Source organism: Chlamydotis macqueenii, chromosome 7 (genome assembly GCF_036417535.1).
Source record: "Chlamydotis macqueenii isolate bChlMac1 chromosome 7, bChlMac1.mat, whole genome shotgun sequence".
NCBI classification, from domain to species: Eukaryota; Metazoa; Chordata; class Aves; order Otidiformes; family Otididae; genus Chlamydotis; species Chlamydotis macqueenii.
In genome coordinates this window covers 36,037,203-36,058,745 of record NC_141562.1, presented here as the reverse complement: position 1 = coordinate 36,058,745, position 21,543 = coordinate 36,037,203, and the positions used below count along the sequence as shown (strand labels likewise).

Here is a 21,543-nt window from a genome sequence, read left to right as displayed (position 1 = left end):
CCCAGATCCCGGTCAGGAATGAGATCAAAGTCTGATTTTCAGCAGCTTTACAACTCACAGGCAGACTAGACGTCTAGCAAAATATTTGGTGGGTGAGATCCTCCTGCAGAAAAATTGATAGTAGGGTTCTTGCATCACTAGACCTGAACACATTTTTTGTTTTCCAGTATGACCTCGTATAAGCTGAAAGTCACCTTGAACAGATCTTTACGGCACTTTCTTGACATGGAAAACTCATGTTCTGGACCCTCTTTCTTGTAGTCTATTCAATAAAAGTTTCTGGGAAGATAATGATGCAGCACCTAATTTATGAGCTGCCTGTTACAGGTTTGCTTTAGTCTTAGTTGGCATCTTGGCCGTTATATTCACAGGAGCTGTTTTGTGGCTGCTGTGATTCATGTAGCCTGTAGCAACACTCCCTTTGCTTACTACTGTAGCACAAATTAAACTCAGTTTCTCTTAGATTTTCCCCTTCAAACACTGAGGAGTTCCCAAGCTAGCTTTTTTTCCTCAGGTCGATCATCTTGGTTTTCTATATTCTGTGTAATGCCACATGAAAAATGTAATTAAAAATGTGGCATTCCGTGGGGGTTAGGCACGCTGTAGCACGGCAGAGGGATTTCAAGTAGTATTCAAGATTCAGGCTTTTCCCCCAAGTAGCCTCTGACATACTGAAATACTTTCAAAGACATCAGATCTACGTACAAGATCAATACAAATAAAATACTTTACTCCTTTCTACACATGCTGATTTGTTACAGTAGCTTTAATCAAGGAAGTTATTTGACTGCTATTGTTTAAAAAAAGAAGCCTTGAACATTATTTTTTTTTTAAAAGGAGAGAACATACAGAGATACATAGACTTTACAAAATGGGAACCTTAAAAGATGTCAGGTTTTGTATCTGTGGATCGTTAAGGACCTTCCATAGCAAACCGAGAGTCAGCTGAGTTGAAACCTTGCCCTCGTAGGTTAGGTCAGTTCTATGATGATGTCCCAACATCCAATACCTGTGCTGACACCTCTTGTTTGATGTTTGGTGGAGAGCCGTTAGACTGACAGCTTTTCTTATCATTCAGTCCTTTCCATTGGATTACACAGAAAGTCACAGGTACCAGTGAATTTGAGAAATGCTGCATCTCACAGAAATTGCTACAGGAAAGCATTAGTTTGGAGAGATGAACTGCAGAGAGCACAGAACGGATTAAATGTTTTATGAGTTCATTTGTGCCTTCTAAGGAACAGCCGTATGATAGTTTAAGAGTAGGTCATTTCCATCAAGATCTTTTTGCTTTCTGAAGATCTTCCTTCCTTTTGGCAATATGCTTGCCGTATTTCTGATATCTCAAGTTGTGTGACTTTTGAAAACAATTATTACGAAAGAAATTGTTTTAAAACAATGGACTTTAAAGCAAAGTCTTTTGTTTCCACATGTATCAAGCAAGCCTGTAATTTTCTCAATTATCTGGTATTCTAGAAAATCTAAGGCTAGTTTAAAGTCCTGAGTGGGGAAGTTCAGGAAGTGACAGCATGTCATCCCAAGGTAATGGCAAGGGGCGGCTGATGCAATAGGTTACCTCACTAATCTTTCACTGCAATGGTGCCAAGTTAAAGTCTGACTTGGTCGAGGCGTTACGTAAGCTCTTCAGTTTCAGACTACAGTAGCCCTGAACAGATGAGTGCTCACCATTAAACGAGATTAGCAATCTTTGTTGCAGCAATGTCAAACACTTGAACGGTAGGGTCGGCAGGGATGTGCTGTGGCAGAGTTTTGAGAAGAGTTTCCCAGCTCCTGAGATAAAGTGTATCCAGATGTTCAGCGCTCAGTCCTGAGATTAACCAAATTGACAAGATATTTATTCTGATTACACAGGTAGATGTATTTATGTTCATTTTCTGTGTGCTCTCATGACAGTTATAGCTGCCATCTGGGTCAGATTTTGAAAGTCTGGAGAGCAGGTAAAGCAGTTGTCTTTTTCAGAAATCGCTGTCCTGATAAATTCCAAGAATGAAGCTGATGGAAGTAAGGAAGCAGAAGGTCTTCAGGATCAAAATACATTTGTACAAGGGAGAAGCAAGCTCACATATGAAGCACTTGAAAGCCTGAAATTCAAACTGACTTGGTCTCCCTCCAACTTTCTTTGGATTTTATTTTACTATTCCTGATTTTTATGCTAGAAAATGCCATTTATCTGAGTCCTGTGGATTTTCAGACTCCTGCCCATGTTCTGCTGTCATGGATCTCACACCTGGATCGTGCTGCTGCTGAAATTGCAGGTACGCTACTGTCAGAGTTGCATGTCAGAACTAGGTAAAAATCTAAAACTAGTCACTAGTGAGGTGAAGATACACAGCTCTTTCCATCTGTAAATCTGAAAGCTGTTTTTCTCAAACTCTTCCCAATTTGTGTCTTCTCGGTAGTGTGATGCCCATGGAATGTGATGGTCACCAGAAATGTATATAGAAAGACTCTTTCATTTAATTAACTACAAGTTCAAGAAATAGAAGAGCTTATCATTTACCTTTAAATCTAGGTTTCACATACAAATAGAACGTCTGATCTCATTTGTGGAAGGCTCTGAGCGTAGTCATCGATAAGCTGCAAAGGAAAATAACTGAAGGTAAGTTCAAACATTGAAAACAATGCTTAACAGAAGACAATACCTTAAACTATTTTGATTCTGTAATTCAGTTATCCACACTGTCGTCTAGCAAACAGGGAATCATTGAAATCTTTGTAAAATAAGCCAACATACAAATCGGGGAGGATGAGTATTAACTATAGCTCAAGGTTTATATTGCAACGGGAATATCAGCTGTAAGGGTTGTTCGTGGTGCTTTACGCTGGGCTAACTGGCATCTATCCAATAACACAGCACTATTTTGAGAGGCTCATGCTATGCTTTGCAAAACTATCTCGAAAGATACGAACTAAAAAAGAAATCTCTAACTGAACTTGAAAGGTAGATATGTTTGCATGCATTGCAATTTGTTGCTCCTATGTTCTGACACACGCTACTGTAAAATATACTAGCTGTGCTGCAGAAAAAAATAAAGTTTCTTGTCCTGCAAGAAATGTCCTAATGTAGAAGTCTGCTGTCAGTGAATAACCAGAATAACACAAACATGGGCCATGGAAAGCCATTTTTCTACATGAGGCACTACAAAAAATCAGCATGAACTTCAGCTCTTATTGAAGAAAATGAAAGATTGAAGCCTACAAGTAGAAAATTCTTGAAATCACCCACCTATCCATCAGTACCTTATCACCACAGCAATAAAGCACTTTCACCTTCTTCTCGGGTCTTCTCCAGACATATGTTTTCAAATAGGAGACATCTATCATAGAAAAGTCTTACCCCAGTGTAGGTTTAGTGTTACACCAGACGCTTTCTAACAGCAGGCAAAATAAGCAGTGTTAAATGGCCTGCATCCCCACGTACACGTGTCCCATCACTCCATGCTGTTGTCTTGCCAACCCGTGTTCAGATGGCACGAACGTCTGCAAGGTTGGCCTGTAGAGTATGTGACACCATCACGCTCTTCTCAGAAAGCCGTTTGGTGTGAAGTACCTGGGCGGCTGTCAGGCTGGGACTGTGGGTTGAGTTCTCCAGGGCAATATGGTTACTGCTAGGTTTTCCTTAAAATCTGCCTGAACATCGGCTATCAAGGCACTTTAGACACTTACTGAAGCAGATCTAAGACAGTGTTAAACTCAAAAAAGGCACTGCAACCCTGCCAGTTGTGCCTTCAGCAGCTCCCACGAGCAGCACGTTAATCCCTGGCACACACGGAGCTTGTGCAACCGTTCTGATTTATAAGGCCAGGACTGTAATTCCCTTGTATTGGCCCTACCTCTAAATAACCACAATAACTAGGATGCAATTCCTCAGTCTCTTCACATGCCTAATTCCCAACGACTTCAATGAGCATTTCTGCCAGAGACAGAGCTGCAGAATTACTGCTAACAACTGGCATGACTTAACTTGTTCCTTCTTATAACTTCATGGTTTACTTACATGTCACACTGTATTTTCTGGATAAGTAGAATGAATGTAATAACCCTCTTTCCTCAAGTAGGTCAAAATTTTCTTCTTTTCTGCGGGGCAAATTATGGTAAAATGTGAAAATTTCATGTCTTCTGTCTTTCATGTTTTGGTTACTGTCACGTGGAGTCTTCTAGGTAGCTACAGGTAACTAAATAATACACATTAAGCATCTGCTTTCCTTTTTTAAGTCTCAGGAAACACTACATCTCGCTGACAGCAACTGCCTCAAGATCTACGGTAAGAGCTGCCACTGCGCACAACGTGAACAATTTAAAATTCCAGCTTGAGAACATTTAAAGAAGAAAAGTGGATATTTTCTGTGTCTTGAATATAAGTGCCAAAAGCAAAGGAGGAAGGAAATTAAGCCACAACAGGACTACACTGATCCTATATAAAACTGTGATCAAGCTTACATTAAGCGGGGATTTGAAGTCACTCTCTCTCGAGTGTTAAACAACTGCATTTCAGTTGAGAGTTATTTCATACTTGTAAATCTCAGCAACAGTCCATATCTGCTTTAAAAAATACATTTACATGTAGTATCTATACGTTCCATGTCGTGTCTGTATTTGAGCACATACACCTTTTTTTTTTTCTTTTTTCAGGCCTCGCGGAATCCAAAAGAAAGCAAGCCATTTCTTGCTTGAGGGCTGTTTCTTTGTTTGTTTTTGAAACTCTGCATTTCAGACATGAATCTGCAGTGTTTACTTGGGCACACAATGTTTTTTTTTTTTCCTGGGAGCGAGGCTGGATGCCTGGCTTCTGAAATGGCTTCTCAGGGCAGTACGGCTCCAGCTCTGCCTGGCAGAGCCTCAACCCAAGATTCAGCACTTCAGCAATTGATCTTGCTTGCCTTTGGCTTGCATTCTTTTTCAAATGTGTATTTTCTGTATATGATATGTGCTAGTTAATCCTTTGGATGACTTCAGTCCTTTCTACATTGCCATAAAAGCAGAATATACATTTTTCTGCTTCCTCTGAAAAATGATGGCTTGATGAATCTAAGACAATTGGAAGTGTCCTTGAGAAAACAGCATTTAGAGGCAGGAAAAAGGCTGCTCTTGAGTAAGAATTCAGTCTATGAAAGATGAAAAGAAAGTAGCTCCCAGTATCTTATTTTTGTGGCTAAAGAGGCAGAAAGTATCATTAGCATGACTTCAGCGAACTGATAAGCCATCTACCACGCAAATGAAATACCAAAGTTTTTTTTTTTAAAAAAAAAGGACGCTTAAATTTGCATTTCATACTCAGGAAAATCCCATCAATCTCATGGACAGCAAATCCTGACCCATGTTTAACTAGGCTATTTAATACATTTAAGTGTAAGACAAACAAAATAATGTGTTTTTTCCTTACAAAGATGAACTGGGATCAAGTATAATACTCAAAACAAGTGGGTCATTGCTTATTTTCAGCCTTAAAATTTGAGGCATTCCACAAAAAAAATCATACCTTTAACTAGAAGCAAAAAGGTTTCAATAACTCCTAACTGCTTCTGGGCTTAAGAAACTTGGCACAGTACAACCACAACAGACATGACTCTGAAATGTGTTTTGCAATTTAGCACCTAAGGCACAACCTTTTGGCGCTTTATACATTCAGCTTTGGCAGCAGATGTAAGGCACTATCTGCTGCCAGAATTAGGCTAGTAAGAGACATAAATACATTAGCAAATTGAGCCTAACTGTATGTGTATTTATAAAGAGCGCAGTATCATCTGATCTACTCCCAACCCTCGCTGCATCAAGCTGACTGCACGCTGGGAAAATTTTCTCCGAGGGCAGTGTTCTCCAAACGCATAAGCAATGCTGCTCCCTGACATCCAAGGCTTGAGCAATTTGGTTAGAAGATACGACAAGATTCAGGAATATTTTCAAACGCAGGGCTGCTTCAGTGCAGGGAAGATATGCAAATTCTCTGTACCGTCAACCTAGGATACCATGTTTTCTTTGTAGAAAAAAATAAACTCTTTTCCAGTGTTGATAAACTTGTCAGGACAATTTAGGAACAGAAAGCAAGAGGCACCCAGAAGTCATTGCTGCTAAGACTGAGGGTTTTTTGTTGTTTTTTTTTTTTTTCCGCCTAGTGAAGGGGGTAAGATAAAAAGCGAAATAATCTGTTTTTCTTTTGCATTAAAACTAGCATGTATGTGTCAAACTACCTCACAGTTCACCTTGTGAACGTCCAGATTTGCTAGTTAAAAAATGTAGGTGTAGTTTAGCCCTGGAGAAAGGTCAGGGTTGCGCTGGCCAGTTACAGCCTGCCCTGCTCACCTGCTGGCTCCCAGCTGAAAGGTCTGCAGAAGAACATGCCAGGCCCTGCACACCTCCCTCTGTCCAAAGGCAGCAGAGTGTGAAGACCGGGGGTCCGGCAATGCCATGCTACCTGTGGAGAGCAGCAGCCTGCTCCTGGCACGGCACCACGCTGGAGGAGCTGTGGCTGAAATTTGTGTGTTCTACATGTAGGCAGCAAACAGTTGGCACAGGAGCTACAGAAGGAATCCATTAGCAAACTTAGTGAATCCTTGACTGTAATTTTTTTGTAATCTGCAGACTGTGAAGTATAAAAAGATAAGGAATAAGCTCATGCACAGCTTTTGCAAAGAGGAAGAACAGATCTGGCTTCAACCATCCTCACAGCAGCACTCCTCATAAAGTGAGACCTGCAGACACCACTACCCATGCAGGCCGGCCACAGAACGGCTAGCAGCAGCCAGCACCAACCAGGAATTACCAGAATCATGGGATGGTTTGGGTGGGAAGGGACCGTTAAAGCCCACCCAGTCCAACCCCCCTGCAAGGAGCAGGGACATCTCCAACCAGATCAGGTTGCTCAGAGCCCCGGCCAACCTGGCCTGGAATGTTTCCAGGGATGGGGCATCCACCACCTCTCTGGGCAACCTGGGCCCGTGTGCCACCACCCTCAGTGTAAAGAATTTCTTCCTTATCTGCAGTCTAAATCTCCCCTCTTTTAGTTTAAAACCATTTCCCCTCATCCTGTCACACCAGGCCCTGCTGAAGAGTCTCTCCCCATCTTTCCTATCAGCCCCCTTTAGGCACCGACACTCACCAATACTCATCAATGAAATCATCCTACAAACCTTCAATTTCCACCAATTCCTTCCCAGTCTCTCCCCAATTTTTCCCCTTCTTCCCCCATTTTCTACAGCATTTTCCCAGAACGGGGGCAAGCGAGGCCAAGGCCGGAGCGGCACCGCGGAGGGGCCGGCTGGGCACTGACACCCGGCGGGAGGCCAGGCAGCCACCGGCCGCCTGGGCGGGGCCTCTCCCCGCGGGTGTGTCTGTGGCCCATTGTGATTGGCTGAGAGCGGGCCGCACCCGCCAATCAGGAGAGGCTCGGCCAATGGGAGGTGGCAGCTGGGGGGGGAGTGGAGGGGTGCGCGGGGGTGGAGGCGGTCAATCAGCGGCGATAGCCAATCGGCGGCGGAGATGGCGGCGTGACGCCGGCGGGCGGGGGCGTGGCGAGGAGCGGTGACAGTTGCCGCCGGCCGCCTCCGCCTCTTCGCCGCGGGCTCTGGGCCGAGAAGCAGCAGCAGCGGGGCGGCAGCCGGCAGGTACAGCGCGGCGGGGGCGGCCCGGCCCGGCTCATCCCGGCCCGCGGGATCGATTCCTGCCTCCCGCGGGGCCACCTCGCCCGGGGTTCCGGCCCGCGGCGGCGGCGGCGGGGGGACAGCGGCTGCGCGGGCCAGGCCGCAGCGGGCCCGGTCGCCAAGAGAACGGGCGGGGTCGGGCCGTCCTCCCGGGGCAGGGCGGCGGGGCCGGGAGCGCTTGGCCCCCGCACCGCACCGCCCCAGGCTGTCGGGCTGTGCGGGGAGCGGGGGACGTGACAGCCGCACCCCGGGTGTCCCCTTTCCGCTCAGCGCCTGCTGGCGGCCCGGTTCCCCTCCGGCAGAACCATCAGCGGTGGTTTGGCACGTCCGGACCGGTACCGCTCCCGCTGCAGCGCGTCCTCTTGAGCGTTCACCCCCTTCCTATGCGGTTGGTTGCAGCGTGGCACGGATTCTTCTGTGCCGTATCATCACGCGTCTGAGTGTTTTTCGTGTATTTGGTAATAAATGCCACTGAGCTTGGGGTGTTTTCCAAGCTATGTCAGGCACTGGGAACACACAGCCACTGAATTTACGAGGTTCTTGCCTGGAAATTCTTGCTCAACAATTGAGCAGAGCTGTTCAAGTATATTTTACAGCTGTGCTTTGAGTAGCTCTTCTATTCTGATGCAAGACCTTTTCCACTTGGTGAAATGCCCTGGCTTCTCGTTTCGGTACTGCATGCTGCAGGGCATGATCATATTTCTTTTTTTCTCCACAGTTGCTAATAACTGCGAGTTTTTTCCATTTTTTTTCATTTTTTTCCATTATGCCTCTCCTCTTTCCTGAATTTTCTGTCCATTTTTTCTTGCTGATCATCAAAACCAATTTTTTCTTTGCCTTTTTAAACTCCATATCCATCCATAATTCTCAGCTTCACTCAGCCCTACTCTGTATAATCTCCCACGCCTCGGCTAAAATGTTGTAGCCTTGCCAGCCTAGTTTGCAGGGCATTTCCCTTCATGGAGGGGAAAGCCCTTTTAAAAAAAATTCTGATTAAGATTTTCCAATGTGAAAGAAGTAAAAGAAGAACCTCAGATTGGTGGTCTGTAGTTCTCCATGCAGAAGGGTAGCTCTCTGATACAGGGCAGGTGAGAGTTTCATTTTTTTGCAGCTTTCATTTCAGGAATGTCTGGGAAATTTGCAAAAATACAAAAGCTTGTGACAGAATTAGCTGCTTTGCCATGGAGGTGTGCCAGGGGCCAGAATGCCATAGACCAATTAAATTTTAGGAGTTAAGCAAGTTGTAATTTCAAGTGGTGCAGCTGAGCTGAGTTTCTGTCAAAAAATTTTGCATGGAGAAGTTTTTGGCTTTTTTTTTTATTTACAAAATCTTTGAATAACAGTCTTGCAAAGTATTAACACCAACGGCTAATATTTAACGGCGTTGAGGATGGCTGGTAAAACGCCCAGAGCTGAGATGCTGCCGATCATCTCGTCCTGGAATGGAGACTGTTGACTCTTCCGAAAGACTTGGATGGCCTAGCTGATTTCAGTAGAGGCAGAAAATAGTCTGGCTTTGCTTAGAAGTGAGGAGCAGCCACGTAGTGTCTGAGGAGTCTGCTGAAAGAAATGCCTCTCTGTTTAAGGTGACACATCCAGTGCGCAGACCTTTTCCAAAGTAAATTTTGAATAAGTCTGTGACTTAACATTTCTGTCTCTGCAAGCAGCCTGAAACAACACCACCCTTCTGTAAACCATCCCTGCATTCTCCTGTTGACATTTAATAAGTATATTTTGGTTAAGTTTTGCAGTGTACTTTTGTTGTTAGGTAGCGCAGCAGCGTCAAGGTTACTTAGCTCTTCGGTTTGCTGTGGAGTACGTTACAAAGGAGGCAGCGTTTGGTGGCTGTGTGCTGTGAGGAGAGCTTGCTTGAACAGCTTTGAAATGCCAGCTCGGTTTCCCTTCTCTGGGGTGTATCTTTACGTTGATGGAGGCGAAGGCACAGGGAGGAAACGCAAGTGCCTTTGCCTCCTGAAATGCTACCCTCGGATTGTCCTCGGTTGTTAACAGTACAAGGTTGTGTATTCAGGGGCAGTTGCTGAGTTTTACTGAGAAAATACAGAGTGCTATAATGATCTGACATGCTATTACATTCCACCTATTTTATGATGGTCTTAAAATGCTGCTAACAGTGACTGCTTTATCTGTAGGTAGCAACATTTTAAAATTTATATATAAATTCACAAATTTTGCTTCTTAAAGCTGACTGCAGTTAAAACCAACCAGTCCTTCATCAAATTTGATAATATGATCAGCTAAACATTATTTGGGTCAGGTGCTTCTTTCCAGTATTTTATTGCTTACTTTCTGGTTTTGTGACAAGATTTGCCTTGTAGAAATCTTTGTCAGATGGAAGGCATTTTATAGCACAAAGAAGTTTGATAAACTTAACTTTCTTACTGTAGTTTATATTAATAAAGCTAGTCACAATTTAAGGCAGAATGAAAAAGGAACATTGTTACAGAAAAAAATACGTGACTAATTCATAGACTTTGTGAGTCATGCATTTTAGTTTTTGTTCTGTTTCTGTAAGTGTATGTCAAAATAGAAAAAAAATACTTATTTGAAGTTAGTACTGCATTCATTTATACTTCCTATGAGATTTCTTGATTGCAAAAGTGTTGAGAAACCTGTAGTCCTGGCAGTAAAAACACTTCAATCACATCATACATTTCTCTGAGGTACTCTTATTGCTAATTATTAACTTTCTTTTTTTTTTTTTCCCCCCTCCAGATACTTGAAGTCAATAATGTTTTCCAAGCTAACTCGTGCTCAGAGCGTTGCTGTTCTCTGCCGAGGTGTTCATGCTTCGCTGAGTTCTGCTACCTCAGTTGCTACTAAAAAAACCATTCAGGGACCTCCATCCTCTGAGTACATATTTGAGCGTGAAGCTAAATATGGTGCTCACAATTATCACCCACTACCTGTTGCTCTGGAAAAAGGAAAAGGTATTTTATCTATGTTTCCCTGGGTGTTATAGATGGGATGCGTGTGTGTAGATAGGATGGGATCATGGCACAGTGATTTTGGCCTAATCAATTTCTGAACCTTTGGGGTTTTTTGGGGAGATGAGGCGGGTGGGATTGAGATGATTGATGAAGTAAAACCAGCTAATTACTGGTTAGAGAACTGGATCGTTGTATATAAGGCTGCCTGATAACGTTATAGTCTCTCTAAAATGGTTTATCTAAATATTATAATTCAGAATAACTCAGCAAGAATGTTTCAGGTAACTTTGTTTCTTCTCTTACCTTGTGTGGAGAGATTTAATGAGAACATGAAAAGGTGCATTGGAACCCTATCTGAGTTCTTGTGTACTGGTCCAGTGTTATAGCTTAATTTAAATTTACTCTGGTCTTGATGTTTTAGGGGCTTTTGTGCGCTGCAGGTTAAATTCTATGAGTTTATATTGAAGGCCAGCAGCACAGTGGTCCAACAGTTTTTCTTTATCAGTATGTGTTTTGACAGCTCGGAGCTGTTGGTCTCTTAAGTTTTGAGACCATTTGGATTCTGTTGGTTTCATTCTTTCTTTCATGACCTCCAATTCTTATTAATTCTCTTCCAAAAGTATTATTCTCTTATCTACTTTTTAGAACCCAAACCAGGGACTTAGAGAGGACGTAATATTCTCATATTACTTACTAACTTAGTGGAATGGCAGCTTTAGATGGGAAATGCTTCTTTTCTTGATTCCTCATTGGGCACGTGTTTGTACCATACTGGTTTGTTGCTCCTGCTCTCCTTTTCAGCTGATTATTCTCTAATTAGGGGGCCTTTCAGGTGTGCTGTAAGGAACAGTGAGAATGCCATTTATATTTGACCGGGTTGTCTTGTAGCTCTTAGCTTATACCGTTTGGTATTATCTCACGTTTTCTTTTATGTTGTGTATTTACCATACCTTTGTTTTCCTAGGTGTTTATGTGTGGGATGTTGAAGGCAGAAAGTATTTTGACTTCCTGAGTGCTTACAGTGCTGTTAATCAAGGCCACTGTCACCCAAAGATTGTCAGTGCTCTGAAAGCTCAGTCTGAAAAACTGACCCTTACATCGAGAGCATTCTACAATGATGTACTCGGTGAATATGAGGAGTTTGTCACCAGAATGTTCAATTACAACAAAGTTCTTCCAATGAACACAGGTAAAAAAAAAAAATTATTTGCATTTTATTTCTTGTCTGTGAGAGTCAACAGTTTTGTAACATTTGGTACTGCATCAATGGCCTGTCTCATGTACAAGTGTGATCAAGGTGCTGCTTTGTGTTTTAGGAGTGGAAGCTGGAGAAACTGCCTGTAAACTGGCTCGGAAGTGGGCATACACTGTGAAAGGAATTCCAAAGTACAAAGCAAAAATTATTTTTGCAGGTAGGTAAAGCACATGTTAGGAGTTGAAGTACTGAGGAGGGAGTTCTAGTCCCTGGATGTAGCACTCTCTTCTCCTATAGCTGTAGTGACTACTTTGCAGTATTCTTAATGCTTCCATTTTTTCACTGAAGCAAGTCTGTTGAAGGTCTCTGTAACCGTTGACATGTTGATACTGTAAGCTAAGATCTCAACCTATTAACAGGTTATGTTGCACTTGCATATCTGTAGTTGGTGTTCTGATAAAAAACCTACTGTTGCGGCTACAACAGTCTTTGCAGGACCTTAAGGGTCTTTAAATGCCTCCTTCTAAATTGTGAAGTTCACTCTTAACTATATTCTGTTGACAAAACACTCTGTGTATGCTTCTGGCGATTTAATTTTAACCTTAAATAGCTGTGATGAATTATAAATGTTTTTTTAAATGTAATATCCTTTAAGAAACACACATGATCTTAACAGAAGTGATTGTAAAAGCGAGAGATATCAATATAATTCCTCTGACAAATCGATTTCAGATCCTCTCCCTTGTGGAGGTGTATGCGTCTGGAGGCAATGAGGATACCTGTGCTTTGTCAGGAGCTGCTGGTCATGTCTGGTTTTGTAAGGGAAGTGCAACAATGGACTTAAATCCAGGAAGGAAACCGTAGTTAGTAAGATGGTTTATAAAGCTTTGTAAACAGAAATTGAATCTATAAAGTGGAGACAATTTGTACTACTTAACCTTTTTCATTGTCAAAAATAGATGAGTGGCTGCCTGAAGTCACCTGGAAGGTGCATTCAGTCCTCCATGCTCTTTTAACCACTGCTTGGGTGTCAAAGGGCAGCATCTTTTTATTCCAAATTGGCTGATTTTTATATACTTTTCTCTTGAATTTGTTCCTGAAATTACTGACACCTCTCTCATAGATTCCACGTTTGGGTTAAACCAGCTTCCCTCTTAGGCTTTCCCTACCAGTGGTTTTCTTCTGCATTCTTAAGGTCTTCCAGAAGTTGACATTAACCCAGTAAAGCCATACTGTACTCTTGATGATATAACAAAGGCAAAAACAATATTGTTAAAGTAAATATGGAGCCCTGCAACTTCCTGATTATACACATGGTATGCTTCCTCCCTACATCTGCCTGCTCTGCTTGGCTCTGTACAGGGAGAAGTTCCCTGCTCCTTGAGAAACTATTGCATTTCCCCCCCCCGCTTTTTTTCTGGGGATTCTTTAAACAAATGTGTTTATCCCTCCTTCTCTTCCGTATATATTTTATTTTGTTCAATTAACTTTTAGTAAGTGCTTTCTCTTCTTGAGATATGCTTTCCATTATTATAATCCCATCTCCTTAACAACAATATTTAATTATGTGCCAAGTAGTTGGAACAAAATAATAATCCTAATTATCAGAAGCCAGCATTTTGGCAGAAAAATGCTCTCTTGGGGAGCTAGGGTCAGAACAAAAAAATGGCTTTAAACCGTCAGCAGATAAACTGCTCTGCTTCGTGTAGTTCTGTCATCAGGGCTTTGTTTCAGGATACAGAGGATTGCACCAACGTAACCTTGAGGTGACAAGCGTGTGACTTGGCAAAGCATGGCGGGGATTGTTCTGCTGGGAGACATCGCTGTGGCGAACAGCGTCATGCTGTTTGCGTTGGCGATTAGAAAGAAGGGATGCCTAGAGCTGGCTACGTCAGCAATAATCGACTTCAGGATTTCCTGCAGACTGAGAGCATCCTCTGCCCCTAGGATCACCGTTACACAAAGAAATGGGTGGGGGAAAGAAAAGACTTGTAATGCTGTCAAGGCGTTGAACCCTTAATCTTTCTTTGTCGTATTAAGCGCCTTATTACTGATTAGCTGAGAGTGTGTTGATTTAACTGAAATATTAAAATGAATATATCATAGTTCTGGTGATAGTTCCCAGACATTTTAACTGGTGTTTCTATATGAAATTGTGCCATGTCACAATATTTTTACAAGTATAAATGGATTCTCCTGGAACTTTGAAATGTACAGAAATGTATTTTTTCATTTAGGCTTACTGGCAGCTTTATTTTTAGGACCTAAATTCTGTGTGGTGGTTACTTTTTTCCTCTGCATTTAATGAGTAATATATATGTAAAAGCTGTACATCCATGGAAATTATTTTGTGTACTGCCAGGTCTTATAGTTTTCTTTTATTTTTGATATGTGCTTTTGCTATAGCAACACTGTATTTATGGCATCAGTGTAACATGCTAACAATTAGCAGAAGGATGCTAATATTCTAATGTTAGACAACTCTTAAACTGCATTATCAAATGGAAAGTGTGATGTCCTATAAACTGTTCTGGCTCTTAGTCAGTTTTGTAACAATCTCTCTCTCTTTTTTTTTGTTTTTATTTTTTTTTAAGCTGGCAACTTCTGGGGCAGAACCATGTCTGCTATCTCTAGTTCTACCGACCCATCCAGCTATGATGGATTCGGACCCTTTATGCCAGGCTTCGAACTGATCCCATACAATGACCTCCCAGCCCTTGAGGTATTTGACAATTTTTGTTGTCTCGTAAGAAATCATTTTACAGTGTCTCCTTGGTAAATAGCAAAGCAGAAAAATCAGAACTTTATCCTTTGAAATATGTGCTTTGATGTGAAGATATATGTATATAGACATATATAAGAAATATATATTTCATAATTACCTGTAGGAAATACATGTAAATTCTGCTTTGGTTTTGATTTTCAGTTTTGCTTTAGGATGTAAAAGGCAAACCACATGATCAGTTTCATCTCCCATGTCACTAAGATGTTCAAGGTACAAAAGAAGAACAGCAGATAAACCATAAGTTCAGATTAGTAGCATACATTGCAAAGTCAGGGCTTGGATTCTGAAAAAAATATCTTTACCCACTTTTTCTCAGAAATGCTGTGGGTTCTTCAGTAACCAAATGACTAGGGTTTACTGCAGTCGCAAAGAAGTCTTTCCAGTTTCACAAGCACCCTTAAAACCATGCTAGGCTGCCGTTTCACTTAAGCTACTGAAACGCTAGTGATTCTGCATTTCCCTGGGTTTTGAGATGCGTCCTGTGAAGCTGTTGGGGAAGGCTGACCTTGATCAGTCTAAAATCTCCCACCCTCATAATGTGGGCTTAGGTATTAAAGGGTAGATGGTGCTTGATGGCAGCCATAGGGTGCTGGACTTGGGACCTGGGTGGCAAGAGGGTTCCAGCCAAACGCAGAGAAGTCCTGAAGCACTAGGAACCTTGGCCACACCACTTCTCCATCATCTGAGTGCATCGTCTCCTTGAGTGACAAGCTGATTAGTCCTCTGTGCCTTTTGGGTCTGCTTAGTACAAGTGAATCGTCTGTGGAGGTTGGAGGGTTTATGGGATAGAGACACTTCCCTAGGGCTTTGAATGCTCCCTGGAGACCTGAAACTTAGATCCACGTCCATCAGACTGATAACTGACTTTGTCCTATTTGTGGGGCAATACTGAGAAAAGCTGTAGTAAGTTTGTTCTGGGAATCATTATATCTCTTGAGGCTCGTGGACTTCTAAAGCTTGTAGAACTTGATGGTGCAAGAATGTAGCTGTGGACTTTGCTTTAAGATGACAAAATTGTTCTGGAGAGGCTCCATGCTTTTTTGTTTGAGGTGTACTGGGGAAGCATTGAGCAACTGTTTGACTTGTATGCAGTGATGCAAAACTGAGTGTATATCTGAGGTAATTTATGAACTGATCCAATAATCTGTTTGTCTTTGTTTGCAATTTTTAAGATTTGTAATTTTCCAAGCAAGTGCACCAGCTGATTTGTCAAGGCAAATAGTGACACAGGCTTTTGTGTTGGAACGGAAGTGGCACTCAGGGACAACAGCCTGACAGGAATACTGTTGTCATCATTTGAGGTAGAACACCAGCGTTAAAGCTAGGTTCTACTACATATATTCATCTCCGTATTTTCTAAATTTGACCTGAGTAAAAAGATTTTTTCTTCTTGTCTTTCCAATCCATATGTCCATTTTTACAGCGGGCCCTTCAAGATCCCAACGTCGCAGCGTTCATGGTTGAACCGATTCAAGGTGAAGCAGGTGTGGTTGTTCCTGACAAAGGTTATCTCACGGGAGTGCGGGACCTCTGCACAAAACACAATGTAAGGAATTCTCTGTAACCAGGTGGCTTAAACATTACACACTGTGTTTACGTGTCTTTTAGGGTCACCCTTGTATGCAAGATACAGGACTTGATATACTATTTAATGATTTCCTTTTCTCTCAGTGGAACAGAGTAGGGCTTCTTCTTGTATTTCCTGGCAGTACCTTACCGGGAAGTACTTCTTAGCAGTGCACATTTTTCACTGTTTCTTACTGCTGTCACTGTTTTAAGTTTCTAATGAATGTTCTTGAAACTGCATTTATTTTAAATTAATTTAACTCTTAATTTCTTTTTCACATTGTAAGTTTCTTGGGCCAAAAGCCAATTACTGCGGTGGTTCTACCACGGCTATCAAGGGACCTTGTTTCTGGAGCATGTAAGTGCTACCGAGAGTTAGTAACAGTAACGAGTCACAGAATGAAACACTAAAGAAAACGGTTATGTGCTTATGAATGTTCTTTTAAGATCTCTGAAGAGCATAGGTCTTATAATTTTGTTCTTTTGTTTGGCATTTTCTCGGATTCTCTTTAATGCCACATTCCTGACTCTTCCTCTGAGTATTATGTCCTGTCTGAATTCTACTAAGAAATGTTTAGTTTTGAAAACAGAGTGCTGGATACATAACTTCTGTTTTCTGCTGGTGAAAACATACTGAATTACACTTGCCTTCAGTGTCTCTGGAAGGGTGGGAAGATGTATTTGTTGGGTGGTGCTACTTCTCACCAGCAGGCTGCTATGCCTTCCTATTCCGGGACCAATTTGGTCAGCCTCTCCCAAAGGCCCAGGCCACGTCCTTTGTAAGTGTAAGGAAAACGACAAAAAAAAAGGTCTGCTCATTTACAGCTTTTTATTGCTTTGGTGTTTGTTGCCTGTCTGATTTAAAAATCTGTGGTCTCTGTTCCAATAGAGTTCTGATTCTTAATTTGCAAGTGCTACCCATAAATCCTTCTATACCTTCAGAGGAAAGTATTGACATACAATTAACACAGCTGTCTTCACTATTGCTGCAATACTTACCTCTCAGAAAAAATAAGAGCTACTTTACAAATAGTAGTACATGGCAATAATGCAGCTTAGGAAAACAAGACCAAAAACTTGGATTTGGGCTCTCAGAGTTACTGAGACACATAGACATCAGACTACAAGACCTGCAGAGTTGCTAAAGTGGCATCTTTCAGAAACCTCCAAAGGCCAGTGCACAAACAGTGCACTGGGAATAGACAGATTTTTTGGAAGTCTCGCTCATTGTTATATTGCAAAAAAAAAATATTGGTTGGAGAGTGTCCAACCCCACATGGAGTATGTCTTGGGTAGAAAAGGCTATGCTAAAGATGTCAGCAAGGGCAGTACGTTCACTTGTTAGTAGTTTCACATTTCATAGAATATGTGTGTCTCCAGGAGATTTAGAGGAGGTGTACTTCACGTACTCCAGCTGGAAAGTCTTTCACTTACTGTGTACAACTCTGCTGTATTGTTTGAATTGAGTTAGGAGTAGGAGTGAAAGTCATTCTCTGTTACATGTGGGTTTTTTCTTCTTTTTCTCTCTATAAAGGTTCTGTTTATTGCTGATGAGATACAGACTGGTTTAGCCAGAACAGGGAAGATGCTAGCTGTTGACCATGAAAACGTGAGACCTGATCTAATTCTTCTTGGAAAGGCCCTTTCTGGTGGATTATATCCTGTGAGTAACAAAGAAATATCTGTTTGTTGAATAATGCTTTTTAAATAGTTAACACTGAAAGTCTACTAGTTGGAAGGCAAACAAATCTGAGGCTTATAGTCCTTGGAAATTGGTGTTTACGAGATTAACTATGATTTTTGACACAGATAGTCCAACCTGTGAGGGATACATAAAAACCCAGTAGAATATATAATGTTACATTTATGGCTGAAATGGTATCCTGAAATTGCTGTGTTGATAGCTCCATGTTAGGGTGGCAGGTTTTTAGATACTGTCCTCTTTACCTGGTGATTTCTAAGTGTTTTGGCTCTTGTCAACTAATTGCATAAATTTGCCATATCTCTGTTTTCATCAGTTTGATAATATCCTGTCAGGAAAATAGGTGTCCAGTGGTCAGCCTTTCGTTCTGGAATTGCTGGGTAGAGGTTTATCGCCGTCTTGCTGTGATGAATTTCCAGATGATTTTTGTAAAGGGAAAAAAATACCGATGTGTGTTGAAACATACATTATAAAGTTCTTTCTGAACAGCTGGCGTTATTTCACTTGTTTGGCCTGCCCACGTGACTGATTTTATCCTCTTTGGGTGACTTAAAATTCCTGCTGACTAGGCTGGAAGTTACAACCTGTGTGGAACTATTTTGGCCAATTTCAGCTATTTCTGAGTTGTTAGATAGAGTGTTGAAGCTTAAAGTCTTGAAATAATATTCAGTTTGGAGAAATGCCCCTCGACTGTAGTAGATGTTACATGTTACCAGCACAGCTAAGTGTATTTAAGGGATTAAGCTGTTATGAGATTCAGATACACTCTCCTCTATACACAGCTGGGAATATAAAAGTAATTTATCACCATACGTGGAAAATTATCCTTTCCTGAGCTGCGAGTAAAAGTTTGCTTCAGAGATATTTAAGTTTACTGTTCTAAATATATATGTAAGTGAACTGGTTGACCTTCCCATTTTAGGTCTCAGCGGTACTATGTGATGATGAAGTTATGCTGACCATTAAGCCTGGCGAACACGGATCTACATACGGAGGAAATCCGTTAGCTTGCCGCATCGCAATAGCAGCGCTGGAGGTTTGTGTGGTGCAATAGAGATTTGGATTCCAAAGAAAAAAGGATGTTACATTGACGTGACCTTTGCTTAAAGAAATGATACAATTTGTTATGCTACAAGCAGAAATCTGGCTTTAAGTAAGAATGGAAAATTGATAGTGGTTAGCAACTTCTAAGTCTTTACTGGAAATGTGTCCTAATTTCTGTGTATTTTATCGTTTTACTGTCTTTAATGACAAAATAAAATTTATGTAGGAGAAGTTTCAAGGCACTTGTTTAAACTTAGTAAAATAGTTTCACTAATTTCACAAAGCCATTTTTAAATTTTACTTATATTACTTATGTTACTATACCATATTGCAAAGGCTGCTGCTCTGTGAGCTTGATAATGTGTATATGCTACTGGAGCTCAAACAGAAGCTAGTCAAATGTCTTGTCCTCCAGAGTCCGTATTTTAATTATTCTGTGACTGCATAATTGGCCGTATTTGATACAAGTCACTCAGAAAGCCTCATCATTACCCAATACATAGAGCGGGACAGATTGAGTCTCCAGAGGTTTACTGTTTACTTGTAAATAACGGCAAATGAAAAGCAGTTAGTTTAGAATAAAATTTCAGAGAGATTAGTATTAAGCCTTTATTCATTCCTGTTTACAAGAAACAATAATCTGTTTGGCTGTGCAGCCCTTGCAGTGACACTTCGGATGCACTTTTGGATGCTTTTCTATCTGTAGTGTCGTGAGTCCAGCATGGTACATAAAACGAATGCAGTGCCCTTCGGTTGACCGTAGATCTGACTTCCCTTTAGGTAATTGAAGATGAAGACTTGGCTAAAAACGCAGAAATAATGGGTAACATACTAAGAAATGAGCTCATGAAGACACCATCTGATATTGTCACTTGTGTAAGAGGAAAAGGACTATTAAATGCAATTGTCATTCGGGAAACCAAAGGTAAGGAAATATCATCAACTGCACAGTCATAGCATGAAAAAAAAACATTTTTAATTTAAATTGACAGTATCTTAATGGATTATGGGAGAAGGCTTATAGGCATCATGTTTAAGTTTTGATCTTGGCTGTAGTACTGTAGTACCTACTGAAAACTTATTCAAGTGACTGTGTGCTAGTAAAACCACCTTTTTTCTTTTTTTTTTTTTTTTACTAAGCAAGTCTGAACAATTTTTAAATTATTATTATTAGAATTATTTGATGATTTGCTAATGTCCAAACCTGATGGTGAATCTAGCTCCCAACAAATACCTTTTTGTCTCCTCACCTGAAGAAAGCTGGCCAGATCTGCAAAGCTACTTTCTGTCAGATTATGGAAGGATTGGCCAAGGCTGGTTGTTCCAGGATAATTGGAAGAGTACAATGAATGCAGGAGGGTACAGGGAAGGAAAAAGCTAATGACTGAGAAAAATTTCTAGGGATTGACACCTTGAATTATATCAGAAAACTGCTTAGAAGCCAGAGCAGACCACTCATGACCACTTCATTTGTGAACACACTTCATCTTTTCACTGCCAGATGGCAAACAATTTACAGTCTGGCCCCACATACCGTGTGCTGCAATCGTGCCACTTTTTCTGCTGTAGTCTAAGTGTCTTCTTTTTCTTTTTCCTTTCCTTGTAGACTGTGATGCCTGGAAGGTGTGTTTGCGGCTTCGTGATAACGGACTTCTTGCCAAACCTACGCACGGTGATATCATTCGGCTGGCACCACCGCTTGTGATTAAGGAGGATGAAATCAGAGAGTGCATCGAAATAATTCATAAGACCATTTTGTCTTTCTGAACACGTAGCTTTTAAAGTCTATCTGCTGACTGACCCAAGGCGGTGTGTTGAAATATGTGCGATGAAGGCCTCCTCTTGAAGCAAGCATCTCTCATCCCTTCTACCAAAGAGGACTTAACTCTGAAAACATAGCTATGTCTTTAAATTATAATGGCTCTGAAGAAAATAAATAATGATTTTAAAGGGCTTCCAGTCTTGGAATACTTGGAAATAAAATTGTGAGGTTCTGTTCATCTAACCATGTACCTATTGAACAATTAAGCGAAATGTTTGAGGGAAGCTATCTGTAGAAATCTATTTAATTGTTAAAAGTCTTGGCCAAAGTTTCAAGTGTAATCTATATATATTTTAGTAAAGGTGGTCTTGCACTCTCATATGACTCTCGAAAACATCACATTTAGGATTTTTGCCCCTTGGTGAGATGTCTGTAGGGTGGAAGCACTTGTCATTATGGATGAATTTCTGTATCTCATTTGTGGCTCAAGAAAACCTTATAATGCTGAATGTTTGACAAACTGGGTGCTATGCTGGTGAACTTGACAAGCATCGAGCTGTGTTCTGTGCGTAAAATATTTTGATTGTATGACAAGAGGTGCTGTTTTCAAGCCTGGTCTCAGTGTTTGGCTTTGCAATCTTGTAAAATAGATCTAAGCATATAGATCTGCTTTCTATAGTCTGGATGTTTATATTAAAACATGCCTTGCATTAAAAATAGTGTGTGACTAAGATATATGATGTACTCAAAAAGAGCAAGCCCCACAGAAACTTGCAGTTGCATCTGTCCAGAGGCACAGCAAGGGCTGCCTTTGCAATCTATGTATTTCTCTCCATCTCTGTGGAAGCTTCTGTGCTTTTTTACAGGGTGAATGCTTCTGCAT

General features: G+C 41.3%; 1 protein-coding gene and 1 long non-coding RNA gene across 2 annotated transcripts; both read left to right on the top strand.

The window, feature by feature from the left end:
* The first annotated feature begins 1,312 nt into the window (after positions 1–1,312).
* On the top strand, positions 1,313–4,590 carry LOC147600136 (uncharacterized). Its single transcript, XR_015259081.1, has 3 exons — positions 1,313–2,276; positions 2,534–2,620; positions 4,237–4,590. It is a non-coding gene; the product is annotated as an uncharacterized LOC147600136 (long non-coding RNA).
* Positions 4,591–7,511: 2,921 nt separating this feature from the next.
* Positions 7,512–21,325, top strand: OAT (ornithine aminotransferase). Its single transcript, XM_086752130.1, has 10 exons — positions 7,512–7,622; positions 10,392–10,606; positions 11,571–11,795; positions 11,923–12,018; positions 14,396–14,523; positions 16,010–16,132; positions 17,687–17,815; positions 18,777–18,890; positions 19,679–19,823; positions 20,505–21,325. The coding sequence occupies exons 2-10, from the start codon at positions 10,408–10,410 to the stop codon at positions 20,663–20,665; spliced, it is 1,320 nt and encodes a 439-aa protein (XP_086608256.1). The 5' UTR covers positions 7,512–7,622; positions 10,392–10,407; the 3' UTR covers positions 20,666–21,325.
* The last annotated feature ends 218 nt before the right edge of the window (positions 21,326–21,543 follow it).